General features: G+C 42.2%; 1 protein-coding gene across 1 annotated transcript; it reads right to left on the bottom strand.

The window, feature by feature from the left end:
* Window positions 1-6,551: 6,551 nt before the first annotated feature.
* On the bottom strand, window positions 6,552-18,868 carry LOC139444401 (putative macrophage stimulating 1-like protein). Its single transcript, XM_071225368.1, has 3 exons — window positions 18,548-18,868; window positions 7,724-7,802; window positions 6,552-6,820 (listed from the first exon to the last, which is right to left on the bottom strand). Exons 1-3 carry the CDS (start codon window positions 18,866-18,868, stop codon window positions 6,552-6,554), a joined length of 669 nt encoding a protein of 222 aa, XP_071081469.1.
* Window positions 18,869-19,333: the final 465 nt, after the last annotated feature.

Below are 19,333 nucleotides of genomic sequence, written 5' to 3'. Positions count from 1 at the left end.
CAATGTTCCGCCAAATAGACGATAAAATCCAAATGTAAAACAAATAGTTGTCCACACGAGTTATATATTAATAAAAATATAACGTGACAAATTTCCTTCAGGTGTACATTTATTTTAATTTAAGAAATGAAGGGCATGTTTTATTTAACCTATCTATATAAATTTGCCACAATGAATATTTCACAATTCTCCAAAGGAAATATGTATATGCTGCAGTGTGGTACATTAACAAAGTATATTATAGGAAGAATAACACGATGAATGTCAATTTCTGTGATAAAAAAACCAGCTGATTATTCTGAGTTTCATAAATTCTATGGCATTTTAGATTATATTAGTAAAAGTACTATATACATGTACCCATTTTGCAGCAGTGCATTATTTTACTGGGTGAAAAGATATTGAAGAGATATTCAAATTATAATTCAAGATTGAAACAGTAAACTACTTCATAAACTGAATGCGTTGTGTGCTAGTTCACCCGCACCTCAAAGAAAATAACAAATATGTACAACGATGTTGATGTTGACGTATACTAATATGACATCACTACCGGTAACCTCCCGTCATAACGTAGCGAGTTCACTGATAGCAGTACGCGGAATGTTTGGAGCAGGTTTTACCGTGATGCTGGGATCATATACATACATAAATAAATCATGTAAGTTAAGTAATCAGAATCAATCTGAAATCAACAGGTTCTGTTTGTTTTTATGTTTCCATTCTCGCTTTGATACTATGTGGAAAGGCAGACCAATACCGTCGTCAGTGTGTGTGATTTTGCGTCAATATCATGGCGTCACGTGGAACGATTTCTGTTGACTTTTCCAAAAAAGTATCTAGACTCTAATTATTTATTCCTCAGTTTTTGCAAGGACTGCATAATCGTAATAATCCGAGCTAATGTACGTAACAAATTGACGACTAAATCTCTCGGAATAGTAGAAAATGTTAAGTAAAACTAGAAGTTTGCTTTGTTTACATTTTTTTCAATGAGAAGAGCACAGGGTTTGGCTTCACACTTGAATATTGCGGTTGATTTCATTTGGACCGTTTGTATTGGTGATTTAGACAAAATGTCATTTGATTCTTAATGGTATGATGAATTCAGGGATGTATGTATCGTAGCTGAGTGTGAAATACATGTGATGTGATAGGCATCTCGTCAAACGCGAAAAGAACCGTGATTTCCCAACGCTATCAACATGGCGGTTCGGTCCAGAGTTTTTGTTTCGAAAACGAATATAGGATTATTGGAGTCTTTTTGGAATGATGATTGGTGTTTTGACAAAGAGCAGAAACCCAATGTTTTTGTAATTGAAATTCTCATGTAGCTATACCTTATTTGAATAAATAATGACATTTAGAACAGTGAATTTGGTAAAATGCGAAAATGGCAATATTTTCGCTGTACACTATTTTCAGATGTCGTTAGTGATACATATGCTTTGCCTAACATAGTTGTTAATGGCATCACATAATAGATAATTCCCCTCAGAATCTAAAACTGTGACGTTTATTTGTGTGTATGATCGATGTATTTTAAGTTTTAGAAACGTATATGGACCTAATCTCACCTTGGTCTACACTACAGTATATACAGTCACATAGCCTGTGGTTTCAAATGACACTATAAACAGTTTAACCTGGAGAATTAGACCGATGCAAATGTCAAAATATATAATTTGAGACAGTGGTACCTACTTTTCATAGGTCCTTTATTGAGTGGTGACACTTAGGATACCGAAAAGCAGAACTTACCGACGTGAATCGGAGTCGCCATTTTTGTTTACAAATTGACGTGTAAATGTCACGTGATTTTCATACGCGTTTTGATTGGCTGCGTACGTACAACTTGTCGCATGAAAATAGAGCATGTCCTATTCCGTACAACTCACGTCCAACAAGTTGCATGCGTCAAAAGTTGGACCGACTTGCCCGTTCACACGATGCAATGTGTTGCATGCAACAAATTGTATACAACTAGTTGTACTGTGTGAATGCCCCTTAACACATTATCCCCGCTGACCAGACGTTTTAGGGAAGTGTGTGTGTGTTGGTGTGTGTGTTGGTGTGTGTGTGGGTGTGTGGGTGTGGGTATGCAGTCCGGACTAATGCCGGCTTTATAGTGATAGCCACTGATATACCGTGACTCCGAGCAGATCAGTCCTTGGCTTTGCCAATAATTCCGAGCGCCAGGCAGAGTAACAACATGTACCATCTTTTAGAATCTTCAGGTATGAAGCGGTCGGGAATCAACTGACCTTCCGCCCTCCTGCCTCTCTCCATCCTCTCGACCACGGTGGCGGTTCAACGGGATGAGGTATGTCGTTTGTCACACGGAGGACTGAGTGCGATTCCGCATATATCTTGTGAAACATACATTTCTGGTGACCCCCATTATTATCTAGGTTCGATATTGCCAAAGCAGCGTTTGGCACTCTCATTTACATAAAAATTATACTGACAAATAACAGAGTAAATGTATGTGAATCAGAATATTATCACAGTATTTATTATCCAGCATCTTTGATATGTACATGGATGCTGATGTCACGGCGTGGTTTTATCATGCTAAATATACAAGTCACATACACATCAAGGTAGGCGTGATAACAAATAACAGGTGTATTATTATCGGGCAAAACACCTCCAGTATTTTTCCTTTTATAAGATATACATTCAGACCAGATTTAAAAGGCACTCGTGTGTATAAGGCCTCCGTTGACCTGTTTATGGATGCGTTGTATTCTGAGTACCTTCATGAATACTTTAATCAAATATGTATTTCATCTGTAATAATTACATTTAATAATATCTATGAACATGGAACAAATATTTGTGAAATAATTTAACATTATATATTTCCTCAAAAGTGAAACAGTATTAATAATATACATGTAAAAATCATCAAAATATAATCCTCCAAAGATAGCTTAATATGAAACTCAGAAGGTGAAAAAACTTGGAAATTCGACGTCCTTTCTGGCCCTTCTGCGTGGAAATGGTTGGCCTGAGCGGCTATCTGACGATTCCTCTCCGTCTGGAATGGTCTGCATCCAACGCCGGTCTCCTCCATTAGAAGAAGGGGGAGTACTGCTTCTGCTACCGCATTCTCCAAAACGACGCTTCTCAAAGTAATCACTGAGATGACGCGGCTTCAACCACGTTGGTTCAGCCGGCGTGGCTGGCCGCCTGCAGACCCCCGACGGCTGTTGGTTGGCGGAAGCAGTGCCAGGGCAGCCAGAGTTGTCTCCCCCAGTATCAGAAGCTGTTCTCGCTGGGGGACCCTTCGCATTATCACTTGGAGCAGAGTCAAGTCCACTTTGGTCTGAGCTTGCTTTTTGGACTTCCATGGCGAGCGCCGTCACGCGATTGTGATATGACCAAGGGTGTGCCTGCATAGCTTTTTGTCCAGCCATATAGTTGCTCTCGATTTCATCAATGTCCTTTAGAATGGATTCGTCCATACCCATTGGTTTCCTTTGCACGGAAAGGCTTTCCTTCTGCGCATTGCTTGCATGAGTGACTACTTTCGTGTGTGTGATCTCCCCTTCGCATTGTTCACGCCACATGCGAGAGACAGGAATATCCTCCAATCTTTTCTTCACGGCAGGCCTGCTGTCTTGAATCGTGCTTCTGCAGAAGGACCCGGCGCTGCCAGACGAGGTTAATGGTGGCCGCTCATGTTCTCGCTCCGAGCAGACGGAGCGGGTCGTATTCATAGCGTTGTTCTCTTGCGAACACTGCATGATTTTGTTCTTTAAAGCACGTGTGCTCCTCACCGGGCGTGTATTGCTCCGGTTATGGAGAACGTCATGTGTACGAACAAGAGGCTTGATTTCACACTTTCGCGCAACAGTTGTCGTGCTTGGAATGACTTTCGTCTCTGCCAGTTCGGATTTGATAGATACCTCTTGTACAGGGTCGCACCAAGTTTTCCCATTTCTCGGGATGTTCGCTTTACCTGCGGCCGCACCCATCACGCGGCCCCTGCAGCTGTCACCATCAAGATAATAAATCAGGATTGTCGTGACGTCACGTTAGCAACAATGCACAGAGCGATGACGTCATGAGTTAGGATGTGACGTCTCACACAATAACGATGACGTCACGATGAATTCATGTAACAGCCATAGCCGATAGTCTAGAATGTTCAGTTCCACTGATAAGTGATGGCTGTAAATAGAATTCTTTGATCATTTGTTGTAATGGGGTCCGCGTCTTCAAACGAAGGCCGGGAATGTGGAACACCTGAATTAAGAGGGGGCAAAGCCCATGGCGCCGTGAATGTGTATAGCATTGATTCTGAGAGGGATACCATCGTTGAAGGATTTGTGAATACTCTTTCTACAGATAATAGTTTTAATAGGATTGCAATGAATGATGCTATCTGTGACGCGGTTCATGCGACAACAAAACCGTGCATATCCAACGTTTATGAAAAGACACCGCTGAGAAATACAGCAAAATTAGTTTTGGATAAAGCGCCCCGCCGTGCCACACGTTTTGGAAAGGATAAGTGTTTAGTTGGACTAGAGAACCATCGAAAGGCGGGCTCCCCTCAGTTATTAATGGCATCGAGAGAGACCTACGGCCACATAAAAGATGCATCAGATCTAATGTGGATGGCTCCAAGTCCATTTACAACACGAGGGAATATCATCGCTGATAATTCATCTAATACTCAAGAGACAAACAAGGGAGACGTCACTAACCGGAATATATTCCGAGAAGTATCAGACATTACACTCAAAGGTAAAGGCCAAGAAAGTATGTCAGGTCCCTTGAAGCCTCGTGAAACAGGGCATCTGCTTCACTCTCCGTTACTTGACCCTGCCACATCGGACAAGAGAGAGTTGGGAAGAGTGAAAATTCGTTTGAATACCCCGCCACCTTGGTTGATGTGTGATGCTTCCTCTAGTTTACAGAATAGACGCCCACACGAGCTGAATCATATCTTACAATATCCGAAATTGCCTTCCTATGAACATCCGATGGACAAATGTCCAGAGAAGAGCGATGGGAAAATGGGGCCTTCACTTGGACCTCTGAGATATGGGAAACTAGGACTACGAGGCGGTGTTATCCGAAAGGAGCTGGAGAGGGAAGGAATTCTCGGAGCTGGATCTGAGGAGCAGCAGAACCCGGATGTGGTTCTCCGTGAGCTGCGTCAGTTGGGGATCGTTCGACGAACGAGCTGCGGCACAAGTTATGACCTTGACTTTGACGAGGACGCAAATCCACATGCTGCACGTGCATCGAGACTGCCGCCACTTGAACTGGAAGCTTTGAGCCGTAAACTCGAAGAAAAGGAAAAACGTCACAATGAGCAAGTGCGGAAGAATGAAACTGAGAGACAGCAGAAAGTTAAAAAGTTCAGGGAGCGGCAGAAATCTGCCAAAGTTCGGCGTCAGCAACTTCAGCAGAACCCTAGTTGGGTGGAGTCACCGACAGAGGCCGAGAGACTGAAACTAAACATATTGGACATGGAATTACAGTGATACTGGTATTGTGTATGTGTGCTTTCTTAAAACAATTTTGTTTGGTAATATATTTAATATTTTTGTTTCTCTGGATATTGTTATAAAGGAAACTGACTTGTCATTTTTTAAGGCTGGCACAAAATAGCCCAAGCTCCACACGGTTTCATGATGAGTGAGTGAGTGAGTGAGTTGGGTTTAACGCCGCTTTTAACAGTATTCCAGTTATATCGCGGCGTATCAGCTTAATGTGGGAGGAAAGCCCGAAGTGATGCAGGTCTTAGACGTTTACCACTTCGGTGAAACCCACGAGCACGGGTATGGTGCTGACAAACCTAGAAACATAATCGGGGCGAACCGGGATTGGAACCCACAATCATAGGTTTCTGGCGTGCCCAAGGGACGCAACTCTGCACAGCGAATCGCGGCGCCTTAGACGACTGGGCCACCCGTGCCCCCGTTTCATGATGAAAGAGTAACGTAGTTTGATATCAACTACGGGACATTTGATAATGATTATTTTCGAGAACTACTTCAAAGAAATCCACACAGACAGTGCCCATTTCTGATCCGCCTAAATGACTTTGCACACTATAATAAATAATGTCATATTTTGGATTTTGTTTCGAAATACAAATACATTTCATATTAAAAATATAACGACACTTGCGTCCCTGTTATCATGATAGTTCTTAAAGATTCGGTATGCTGAAGTGTTCCCAGTCACGTCTGCAATATCCTAACAATTCGGTATTCTGCAGTGTTCCAAGTGACGTCTGCAACATCCTAACAATTCGGTATACTGTAGTGTTCCAAGTGACGTCTGCAACATTCTAACAAGTCGGTATACTGCAGTGTTCCAAGTGACGTCTGCAACATTCTAACAAGTCGGTATGCTGCAGTGTTCCAAGTGACGTCTGCAACTTTCTAACAAGTCGGTATGCTGCAGTGTTCCAAGTGACGTCTGCAACATTCTAACAAGTCGGTATGCTGCAGTGTTCCAAGTGACGTCTGCAACTTTCTAACAAGTCGGTATGCTGCAGTGTTCCAAGTGACGTCTGCAACATTCTAACAAGTCGGTATGCTGCAGTGCTCCCAGCGCATTGCGGGATCTGTGGTGTAACACCAGGGTATGGTGTCGTTGAACTCTGTCAAGCACCTGTTGCCCGCCTCCGCCATACTGGTGACTGTTTGCATGTTGTTGGGCGAGTCGTTCTTACCGTAGTGTTGTTGGGGTGTGTGGGAGTCCCATCGCTGACATGTCCGTCCCTCCCTGGTTACGTTGTGTATTCCTCCGTAGAAAACCTTCCCATTCTCGATCTGCACACAACGCCAACCTTGATAGACAGAAATAAAGGTTAGGACATGTATGGGTATGTGGTTTTCTACAGTCAACTTGCTCTGAAAGAGGAAGGACCGCCTCCGTGGTCTAGTGGTAGAGCGCCCGCCCTTAGAGGGTATTCGATCCCCACCCGCCTCATACTAAAAGACGTTAAAAGATGGTAGGTTTGTCAGCACCATACCCGTAGGTTTCACAAAAGTTGTAAAATTTCTAAGACCTGCATCACTATGGGCTTTCCTCCTAGGTAGTTTACACGCCCCGATATAACTGGAATACTGTTCAAAGCGACGTTAAACTTAACTCACCCAATCCTCACTACCTCAAAGTGACGTCCCCGGACGGATATGATGCCGAAAGTTTAAGAACCAAAATCGGGTTAAATCTAGTATCCCAATCTACAATCAGCGAAGCCTTGCACGGCAAAGGGACTCAACTTTGTACTGCGGACTCCATCTGTACCAGCCCAGCGAGTAGAAAAAAGATTGCATATGACAGCTAAGAAAACTAATCATTAACATTCAATCAGTTTACAAGTTTTTATTAGAAACTGTTATAATAGCTGGTCACTGATTGATAGAAATTATTTTTGCAACGGTAAACAAATCGAAATCAACACTCAAAACTCTGGAAACAACTCCCATTCATATTGTTGTTGGGGCGGTCGGGTAGCCTAGTGGTTAAAGCGTTCGCTCGTCACGCCGAAGACCCGGGTTCGATTCCCGACATGGGTAAAATTTGTGAAGCCCATTTCTGGTGTCCTCCGCCGTGCTATTGCTGGAATATTGCTAAAAGCGGCGTAAAACCATACACACTCACTCACTCATATTGTTGTTACGACACAAGAACATGTTCTATATTAGCACAGGTATATGTTCAGTCAGGATGAGGGGGTACTCACGTTTTATACATTGAGCGGTGCCCAGGGTGCAGATGCTTCCCCGGGGGCAAGTGTGGCCAGCACATGACCCGATAAGTGCCTGTAAGTAACACAAGTGAAGCAATTGTAAACGCGACAAAACCCTTTCTCTGCTGAAACGCCTCGACTTCTTGAAATATATTTGATTTTATGATTTTTTGTGTTAAAAAGTTATGGTCTTTATTTTTTTTCAATTATAAGCCATTGCTTTCCGTAAAGAATCGTCGACCGACCAATATATATTTTTCAGTACATGAGATAAGACAAGAGAACTCTTTATTACCCCCAAGGCAATTTGGGTTACATCAGCACAAGGTCTCAGCTTATTGATAAACACACATACAAATAAATGAGAGCATCACAAACGTAATTAACATTAAATCTGGTTAAATCAAGCTCATCAATTTCTTATGACAAACTTATTATAAAACCTGGTATTAGCAGCTATGAATGAATTCCAGGCTCCGTTTGTTCTCTCTCCGGCAATCATATTCGGAAGCCAGAAGGCAGAAGTTGATACTCCGAATGTAAAACATGCGAAACATCGCTTAATATTTTATTTGCTTTATTAACTATTACTGTTCATAAACACTTTACATGAAAGTAAAGGGTTACTTCCAATAGCGACCTACATAGAATTTTATTAATTATTTCTGAAAATAGTGAATATGTAGGTTGGAAGAAAAAGAGACATTGATATCGCGATTTTAACTTTATTGTCGAGCTCAATACAAAGTGTTCATTCTTAACACAGGATATTTACCATCCCCAAACACGTAAGCGTTGATAACCTCTTTGTCATATAATGTCGTCGAAAAACCTGTTCTCATCTCTCACAAACATTACCTAAGCATTGCAAGCTTTCCTGGATTGTGCGCATTAACATCCATTGCGTCATAAGGTCGGTGATTGTTCAGGCCGACAGTGACAAAGGTTAAGGTTTCTTAGAGAGTGGTGAAACTACAAAGGCAAAATAACAATTGCCTACACATATTGTTCTAGATGCCTTTCGCGGCAATCCATCGGTCCGCCTGCTAGAGTAACTGCCCTTTATCCAAGGGAAGCTACTCTAATCCTCGTCTGTGAGACGTCACGTTTGTTTAGATTCTGTCTGTTCTGCTATAACGTTAATAAGTGCAAAGTCAGAGCAAAATAACAATTGCCTACACATATTGTTCTAGATGCCTTTCGCGGCAATCCATCGGTCCGCCTGCTAGAGTAACTGCCCTTTATCCAAGGGAAGCTACTCTAATCCTCGTCTGTGAGACGTCACGTTTGTTTAGATTCTGTCTGTCCTGCTATAACGTTAATAAGTGCAAAGTCAGAGCAAAATAACAATTGCCTACACATATTGTTCTAGATGCCTTTCGCGGCAATCTATCGATCTGCCTGCTAGAGTAACTGCCCTTTATCCAAGGGAAGCTACTCTAATCCTCGTCTGTGAGACGTCAGGTTTGTTTAGATTCTGTCTGTCCTGCCATAACGTTAATAAGTGCAAAGTCAGAGCAAAATAACAATTGCCTACACATATTGTTCTAGATGCCTTTCGCGGCAATCTATCGATCTGCCTGCTAGAGTAACTGCCCTTTATCCAAGGGAAGCTACTCTAATCCTCGTCTGTGAGACGTCAGGTTTGTTTAGATTCTGTCTGTCCTGCCATAACGTTAATAAGTGCAAAGTCAGAGCAAAATAACAATTGCCTACACATATTGTTCTAGATGCCTTTCGCGGCAATCTATCGATCTGCCTGCTAGAGTAACTGCCCTTTATCCAAGGGAAGCTACTCTAATCCTCGTCTGTGAGACGTCAGGTTTGTTTAGATTCTGTCTGTCCTGCCATAACGTTAATAAGTGCAAAGTCAGAGCAAAATAACAATTGCCTACACATATTGTTCTAGATGCCTTTCGCGGCAATCTATCGATCTGCCTGCTAGAGTAACTGCCCTTTATCCAAGGGAAGCTACTCTAATCCTCGTCTGTGAGACGTCAGGTTTGTTTAGATTCTGTCTGTCCTGCCATAACGTTAATAAGTGCAAAGTCAGAGCAAAATAACAATTGCCTACACATATTGTTCTAGATGCCTTTCGCGGCAATCCATCGGTCCGCCTGCTAGAGTAACTGCCCTTTATCCAAGGGAAGCTACTCTAATCCTCGTCTGTGAGACGTCACGTTTGTTTAGATTCTGTCTGTTCTGCCATAACGTTAATAAGTGCAAAGTCAGAGCAAAATAACAATTGCCTACACATATTGTTCTAGATGCCTTTCGCGGCAATCCATCGGTCCGCCTGCTAGAGTAACTGCCCTTTATCCAAGGGAAGCTACTCTAATCCTCGTCTGTGAGACGTCACGTTTGTTTAGATTCTGTCTGTCCTGCCATAACGTTAATAAGTGCAAGTCAGAGCAAAATAACAATTGCCTACACATATTGTTCTAGAAGCCTTTCGCGGCAATCTATCGATCTGCCTGCTAGAGTAACTTGTTTACGGTCTGTCCTGTCATAACGTTAATAAGTGCAAAGTAAGAGGCTACACACAGCGACAAAATGAAACATTTCTGACATAATTCGGCCAAGTCCAACTGTTTTTAATTGGTGAAAAAGCCACAAGAGGTCCATTAGCACGGATGTGGAAACTGATCCCAGCTTAGTGTCATAGCAAAATTGTTTTGCGATTCACATCTCCAAAGTTGCCCATACTTGTAAAATGTCTCAGCTACGTCTCAGTTCGACTCAATTTTCCACTATCTTAGATGATTGTTTTCATAATGTTAACAATCATCCCAGTAGTTTCTCCAGATTAACGATGGTTTGACTCGAGATCGCCGCCATGTTTCATATCTGATCTTTCCTGAACACAAGTGAAGAAACATCTACTGACGCAGAATTTGCTGAAAATTACCTGACTTCGTTGTCAGTAAGGGTAAACAATATGACATTTCTGATGCGCCAGTGAAATCAGTTGTGATATTTACTTCTTTTGACCCTAGACTAACCCTTAAAGCATAAAGCCCGATCAGTCATTTGGGGTAGCCTAGTGGTTAAAGCGTTCGCTCGTCACGCCGAAGACACAGGTTCGATTCCCCACATGTGTACAATGTGTGAAGCCTATTTTTGGTGTCCTCTGCCGTGACATTGCTGGAATATTGCAAAATGCGGCGTACAATCATCCTCAATCACTCACCCCCTTAAGCCCAATCACTTTGACCCAATATATTTAGAAACATATCGGATATTGAAAGTAAAATGTTATTGAAGTTCAACGCTTATTGCAAAGGGAGGAAAGAAAAGTTACCACCTCAATTTTGCTGACATTTGCTTCTCTAGTTTACCTGAACGTGTCAAGATGTACTTTCAGTCTTTCAAGTTGCATCTCTTGTTCCACCGGTCATTCGGTGATACTACGGTCAACTGTTCGAAAAGCATATTTACCCTAGATGTAACGGTGATCAAAAGGACTAAAGTCATAGGAGAGACGGTGTTTCTAGGTGTTGGAACTGTGGGTGTGATCACGGAATGTCTTACAAAGGTAGTGTTTGTTCAAGAGTTTAAGACGAAAAAAACGTGATAAGTTCCAGCACATTGACAGACGGACAAGACGTTCTACAAATGATTTAGAGATGTCAAGGAAATTTGTAAATCACAGTTTTTGCCTGATATTTCAACTGTTACGACTGATGTTAACTCTAATTTAAATATCCCATTTACCCAAGATTAGTTGCAGGGGCAATTTCAAAAGCACACAACGCTTCTATGAGTTTTTTAGACATTGAAAAGGCATGCGACAAAGGCCTCTGTTCAAATTGCAAAGCTAGGCAAAAAAGGTAACATGTTCAGGCAGATTAAATCCGTTTTGTCTGAAAGAGGGAATGCCTGAAGATGCGTATTGGGAATGAACTTTCAGGTTTGTTTGTTATAGAAAAAGGAACCCCAAAGGAAGTATTGTGAACATGAATTTGTTTCATATCATGATCAACAATTTTTTCAATGATGTTGATGCCATGTAATTTGCAGGTGATGGATTATTCAGGAGATGGTTTGGTAACTTTCAATTTGTCACCGACTCAGTCTAAACGTGTTTAGATATAGTTAATGCTTGGTGTTTGAAATGGGATGTTGATGCCATGTAATTTGCAGGTGATGGATTATTCTGGAGATGGTTTGGTAACTTTCAATTTGTCACCGACTCAGTCTAAACGTGTTTAGATATAGTTAATGCTTGGTGTTTGAAATGGGGGTTTAAACTGTCTCTCTCAAAGTCTGTAGCAATGCTGATTACTCGACAACGAATCCCTAGAAGTATTGGGTTAACTTTTGGGGGCATACAATAGTAATTTTATCAGTGTTTAAAAATTAGACTTGTCTACGGCTACAAAGCTTCAATGTCTACTTCATTGCCATCTCATCAAACTTGACTGCATTCGATCTGGAAATCAATTTGCAATGGAGCATTTGCACTGGAGCATTTTTAACAACTCTGATCGCAGCTCAATCGCCCTTATGACATATCTTCGGTAGCAACAGATATCGATCAGATTTTTTCTGAAATTTAAAGCTATAGGAAGCTTTAATTCAGCCATTAATGTATTAAATGACTGCGTTCAGTATGTCACATGTGACTGGTCGTGTGTCACTATTCCGTTTCGCAGCACAGCATGGTGTTGGGTACTCAGTGGATCCATCCATTTCTTCTAAAACCTCTCCTTGGCTTATCCTTCAGCCAGACTTGTGTTGTAAACTTAAGGCTAAACATATACCACACAAAGTTGTCTTTGGATGAAGTTTTGATCAAAAGGCATCATCCAACAAACAAAGATTCAGATATACCAGTTATGATTGGATAACCTCTATTTCATGATACATGGCATGTGATGCTTGTAGTCATGGGCAGGCTGTGCACAGGGTGATTGAAAACGGGTGTTTGGATGTATCGTGAAAGAATATTTTACATCATTGTATGAGACAATCTATTTAAATTCTGATCTTAGTTTTCGCTACACATATCTGACATCTGTGCAAAGATCTGAGGACATCACATTACGGGTCACGTCAGACCGACCTTTCAAGAATTTTGACCGACCAATAGAATGACTGACAAGAAGTCGACAATAGACAACAGGAAGGCAGCTTCCCAGTTCTTTTCGGCACTAGTTTTAAACTGCCGACTACGCTTTAAACATATTTGGACAAACTATCGATTAAAAATTGGAAAGGGAACAAACGAACATTCCTGGGTACAGATGACAGGTAACAAATCAAGCGACGTGAAGCAGCGTAATTTGCGAAGATTCCGGGGTAGAATAGGTCTTCAGCAACCCATGCTTGCCGCAAAAGGCGAATATGCTTGTCGTAAAAGGCAACTAACGGGATCGGGTGGTCAGACTCGCTGACTTGGTTGATACATGTGATCGTATCCCAATTGAGTGGATCGATGTTCATTATATTAATCATTGGATTGTCTGGTCCAGACTCGATTATTTACAGACCGCCGCCATATAGCTGGAATATTGCTGAGTGCGGCGTTAAACAACTAACCAACCAACCAACCGTGTTTCTAGGGCTTCGGTACTGCCCCGAAGTGAAGCACGTGTAGCACACGTGTTGTCTCGTTAGGCAAAGGACTTTGTTCGAAATATGTATCCATTCACCCAGTTGTGAATGGGTACGTGATAGCATGAGATGGTATTGTGACCGCTAACCTTCTAGCGCCTCACATGCAGCTTGGGTTGTATACTCCCTAGGGAGCTGAGAATGACAAAATCGAGTGCACACTCATCCATTGACCGGAATAATAATAATACAGCGCTTATTATGTACAGATTAAAATTTAAAAAATGAAGCAAAGAAGGTTTGGGTTACCCTGGCACAGTCAGGCTGGTTAGGCGCATCATCAGCTCAGGGCCCTTGCCCCCTCTACACGCAGCCCAGGCAGCGAATGGGACTTCACCCAGGAAGCTGTGGCTAGTCGAACCAACCCAGAACTCATGGGAGAATGGGAAGACTCCCCAGAAGTGCAGCCTTCTCTATTACCAAGATTGTCAGAAGGGCTGTATTCCCGGCAGCAAACCCAGATACTCTCCCAATGTCATTAGGAGGTACCAAAACTTAGGCACCGAGAACGATTGCTAAGTCGAACAACTACTTGGGATGCAAGCGTGATGTTTCTAAAGCGAGGTCTGCATATTTGCCATGTTCTTCCTGAATCTTGTCAATCACATTTGTGGGAAAAGGGACATAAAATTTAATAATATGAATGATTTCAATTGGTTTATCAAAAAGGACTGGTTTGTTGTTAATCATTTTTCATGACGCCCTGAACACATTCTGAGTCGTACCATGGATGGACATCTGTGTCAAAACCAAAATATTGAAATGAAATTGTATACTCGTGGTTTGAGAATCGATTCCAAGCAGCAAATCGTCTGTGACATTTAGTTCAGCGCCATAAAGAAAATGTGTATTTTTCTTATTATTGCCGGCGGTTATATATCCTTAACATACATATATATAACTATAACGCAAACACTTGAGTTAATTAATTCTTTTTACATGCGAGCGCCGCGTATGTTATGTTAGAACAATAATCAAGAAAATTTGAACTCCTCCGTCAAAAAAACTCGTGTTGGGGCAAATATAGTTTTATGTATTGCTGCAAACAAGGAGATTCCGTTGATTATTTCAGTCATTGTTGGATTATTAATAATAGACATTTGAACAAGCTAATTGGTCAATATTAGTTTTTGTCATTATAATATATTATTGACCTGCTAGACATCTAGGTCGACTGTCATATATAATAACCTCAAGCTGATGTCGTTCGGAAACAGATTTTATAAGAAATATGGGCGGGATGTTCTTTTAAACAACAGATTATGGAACAATACTAGAATGCTCTTGCCTAACAATATTTTGAGGAACAATACCAGAACGTTCTTGCCTAACAAGATTTTATGGAACAATATCGGTATGTTCTTGCTCCATAACATTTTCAGGAACACTACCTGAATGTTTTTGATCCACAACATTTTGAGGAACAATACCGGAATGTTCTTGCCTAACAACATTTTAAGGAACAATACCGGAATGTTATTGACTGACAATGGTTTCGGGAACAATACAGGCATGTTCTTGTCTTACAACGTTTTGAAGAACAATTCCAGAATGTTCTTGCCCAACAAGGGTTTCGGGAAAATACAGGAATGTTTTTGCCTTAGAACGTTTTGAAGAACAATACCAGAATGTTCTTGCCCAACAAGGGTATTGGGAAAATACAGGGATGTTTTTGTCTTAGAACGTTTTGAAGAACAATACCAGAATGTTCTTGCTCCCCAACATTGTTGCGTGTTGCCGCGTTATAGATCAAGACATAATTTCGAACGTTCAGTCTATATGCTTGTCGTTACGAAGCTTCCCAGCGTCTACATCGCGTGCAAGGCATCAATAATGGATGACAGAAAACACTCCCAGCACTACAAACATCAATGTCAGAATAACAAGTCTCTTAATGCCACATGGGATATTGATCTTGAGTCCATAGATGGCACACGTAATAGTGAACTGACGGTCATATCGCCTCTCTACTGTATAGTACCAAGCTATGTATACCCAATGGTTTACAGTAGTGCAACGACGCGAATTCCTGTTAATAATACACGGCGCACGGTTATAACTCGAATACTGTTCAAGGCGACATTAAACCAAACTCACTCACTCTAAAGAAAGATATATGTTTTTTAGATAGGGTTTCGACGTTTACATAATTAAGACCATCTTCCCGAGGTTAACTGACTATGAAAGTTCAGTTTCGAAAACTGGACTTTTATAGTCAGTTTACGCCTTTGCCTCGGGAAGAAGAATTAAAACAACTATTGCTGAATAGTTCATGTTGAGACGACGGTACATATGGTATGTCTGACAGGACTGTCATGCCCCATTTTAAGAAATACTGAGAAGAGAAACTTTACCGACTTCAAAGTTATTTTTGGAAGTGAGTTATATTCTAAAAGGTCCAAGTATTTAGACACTTTGTAAAAGTCCCGCTTTAGTTCTCATGGTCTCAGAATAGAGGCCTAATATTACAAGAGAATTGAGATTGTGCCACTATTGTGTTATTCTCTTGCTCTTAAGTGTAATGTGATTCGGATCGGACTAAAAACTAAGCTATGGTGGCGAATGGGGACAGAGTATTTGTCAACATAGAATGGAGATATATACAGATCCGCAAAAGAAACGTCACCCCAAGTAACATTGCATGAAAAGTTGTGATTTAAATATCTTATTTTTGTCAAAAGTTTCTAAAATTTAACATTACCTTGCCCTGAAAAATGAAATTTGGTGATTAAAAAAAATAAAGCAGAGGACAATAAAACCAGTCGCCCAAATGCATCACGGCAACGGCCATGGTAACCCGATGCACGTGAGTTCCGGGCAAATTGAAATGCACATGCGTTCTTGCCCTATAAAAATCCACCCAGATCAGATAACATTCATTAGTTATTGAATTGCTACCATATGCCAAGATTGAGAAGAAATGGGCGACACCAAGCTCTTGGACGATTGCAAGCTGGACAAACCGCCCGACAAGTAGCCAATGCATTTCAAGTCCACGTAAGGACCACATGCAGGCTCCAGCAACGGTACCAGACCACCAACACTACAGATGACCGACCACGTAGTGGGAGACCAAGGGTCACCACCCGACGTCAGGATCGTCAGATTGTGCGACAGCATCTTCAAGATCGCTTTGTTACTGCTACGGAAACTGCTCGACAGACCATGGGGACACACCAGCGACAAATGAGTGTGGACACCGTGCGTCGACGATTGACGAGCAGACACCTCCACTGTCACAGGCCACACCGACAACCCATTCTGACACCACGTCATCGCCGGAACCGTCTTCAGTGGGCAACACAGCACCAGCATTGGCGCCACCAGCAGTGGAGAAGAGTCCTCTTCTCAGCCGAGAGCCGTTACTGTATCTTAACAGTAGATGGCAGAGAGAGAGAATCTGGCGATGCCGAGGGGAACGTTATTCGGATGCTTGTGTTGCTGAGAGAGACTCGTGGGGTGGTCCGAGCATCATGGTGTGGTGTGGAATTGGTCTTGCACAGACTGTCAGCCCTATGGTCTTCCAGAACATCGGTCCAGGGAGAGGCAATGGTGTCACAGCAGCTCGGTACATTGATCAAGTCTTGAGACCACACGCCATACCTCATTTGTCACGTCGCTGCAACCGCGAGTTTCAACATGATAACGCCCGTGCCCACACTGCAAGAGCAACAAGAGACTTCCTCCAGCAGAATGGCACCAGAACCATGCAGTGGCCTGCCCTCAATGCCGATTAAAATCCCATTGAGCACCTGTGGGACGAGATTCAAAGACGACTGAATGACGTCCGACCAAGGCCGAACCGCGTCAGGCTTTCCTCAGTGTGGGCTCAAGTGCCTATGGCCTTCATCAACCGCCTCATCCATTTCGTGTATCGACGTTGCACGACAGTCATCAATACACATGGCGGACACACGAGATACTGACTTGTGATGCCATATTCTCAGAGACTAGTGTTGTGTTTCACTTTAAGAACATTTGTCACTTTATTTTCAACCTAGATGATCAGTTTCATCTTTTAAATATGTCTTAAAGTATTTTTACAGTGTTTGGACAAATAAGGTTTCTCATATATCTATCAATGGTGATGTTTCTTTTACGGTTCAGTATAGTACACTGAATAATGGAAGGTGGTGCGAGGTGGGAATGGCTTCACGTTTGATATACACCTGCCTATATGTTTGACCTGGTGGCCAATGAATGTAACTTTGTTTGTGTATGACTTGTATATAATACGAAATGCTTGTATGATCATATGTGGACACGGGTCTCTGATACCCGCGAAGATCCGTGTTAGAATAGTCGACAGCATCCCATGCTTGCCGGTGGGAGCGACTATTCTTGTCGTAAGAGGCGACTAATGGGATCGGGTGGTCAGGATCGCTGACTTGGTTGATGCATGTTATCATATCCCAATTGCGTAGATCGATGCTTATGATGCCAATCACTAGATTGTTTGAATATTGCTGAGTGCGGCGTTAAACTACAGACAAACAAACAAAACAAACATTGGCCTCTGCCCAAGTTCTACGTGGAACATAAGACATCACTATTAGGGATCGACCCAATAGTGTTTGAGACAGTTGCTAGTTTATTTTGCTAAGATTGGGATAGAAAAGTTGCTTTTCTTTATCTTGTTAAGATTAGAATCGGATAGTTGCTATATTACCTTGATAAGATGGGAATCGGACGGTTATCATGTTGCCTTGCTAAGATGGGGATCGGACGGTTGTTATGTTACCTTGCTAAGATTGGGATCGGACGGTTGTTATATTACCTTGCTAAGATTGGGTTCGGACGGTTGTTATATTACCTTGCTAAGATCGGGATCGGACGGTTGTTGTGTTTCCTTGCTAAGATTGGGATCGGACGGTTGTTATGTTACCTTGCTAAGATTGGGTTCGGACGGTTGTTATATTACCTTGCTAAGATCGGGATCGGACGGTTACGGTATCTTGCTAACATGAGGATCGGACAGTTGATGTAATATTTTGCTGTGATGGGGATAGGACGGTTGCTGCATTGTCTTGCTAAAGTGGCGACAAAATCGGTGTTACAGTACCTGGTCATGACGGGGATCACATGGTCGCTAGAGTATGTTGCTGAGCCGTTGATCGGATGAATACCCTGGCTATATTAGAGTTTTCAATGAAGGAGGTTAGGATATCGATTTAATTATCAATCACCTACTAATGACAATACCTGTGGAAAGCTGTCCGCATTGGCGTTAATCCATCCAGGTGTGTTGACAACCTGATCAGGCGTGGTGGTGGATGTCTCGGTGTTCAGCTCACATGAAGACGTCGTGGTGTCGTAGTTGAAGGAGGCACAAATAGCATCATACATGCACTGCATGGCACAGTGGTACTGGGTGTGCGAGGACAACACAACATAGGTGGACCTCAACACACGCAGCTTCTGGAACACACCGCTGGACAGTCGCTCTGAAAGTTCGGTACAGGCCATGGACACTTGAGTCCACCACAGCAACATAACTGCCACAACAATTGTAACCTTTGCCATCTTTGATTTTGTCACAGCGCTGGCACAGGTCAAGCATGCGTTGATTATCTAGCACTTTTCTATTTTAATCTTAGAAATGTGTCACAGCGTTGGTGCCTATCCAGAAACACTGTACAATTGTGTTCTGAGAAACGTTTCACAACGTTGTTACCTCTCCAGCATGCTTTGCGTTAGAAACACTCTACTTATTAATCTTGTCACAGCTTTGGCACATGTCCAGTAGTAAATTATTTTGTTATCAGAAAGTGGTGACGGCGTTGGCACCCATCGAGAGGTTGTGTTGGGAAGAAACTCCAAACTTTATCGATGTCAGAAGTTTGTCGATCGTTGCTGCCTGTCCTGCTAAATTGACACTGAAGGATAATCCTAATTCTTACCAAGTCAGAGCCTGAAGCAAGTTGTGCGCGGCTAGATATTGCATTGTGAAGTACACTAGCATAACGCCGCACATACATATGATAATGA

This window comes from Haliotis cracherodii, unplaced genomic scaffold, assembly GCF_022045235.1.
Source record: "Haliotis cracherodii isolate W230 unplaced genomic scaffold, xgHalCrac1.p SCAF_5, whole genome shotgun sequence".
NCBI lineage: Eukaryota > Metazoa > Mollusca > Gastropoda > Lepetellida > Haliotidae > Haliotis > Haliotis cracherodii.
Note: the sequence above shows the minus strand (reverse complement) of the source record. Positions and strands in the feature narration are given on the sequence as shown.

What these genes read in the sequence shown, in the direction of transcription:
- LOC139444401 (XM_071225368.1), bottom strand. Translation starts at nt 18,868, where the DNA reads ATGGCAAAGGTTACAATTGTTGTGGCAGTTATGTTGCTGTGGTGGACT. An exon ending in ATGCGGACAGCTTTCCACAG is followed by an intron (nt 7,803 to 18,547) that starts GTATTGTCATTA and finishes TGTTACTTACAG; the next exon opens with GCACTTATCGGGTCATGTGC. An exon ending in CACCGCTCAATGTATAAAAC is followed by an intron (nt 6,821 to 7,723) that starts GTGAGTACCCCC and finishes CTGTCTATCAAG; the next exon opens with GTTGGCGTTGTGTGCAGATC.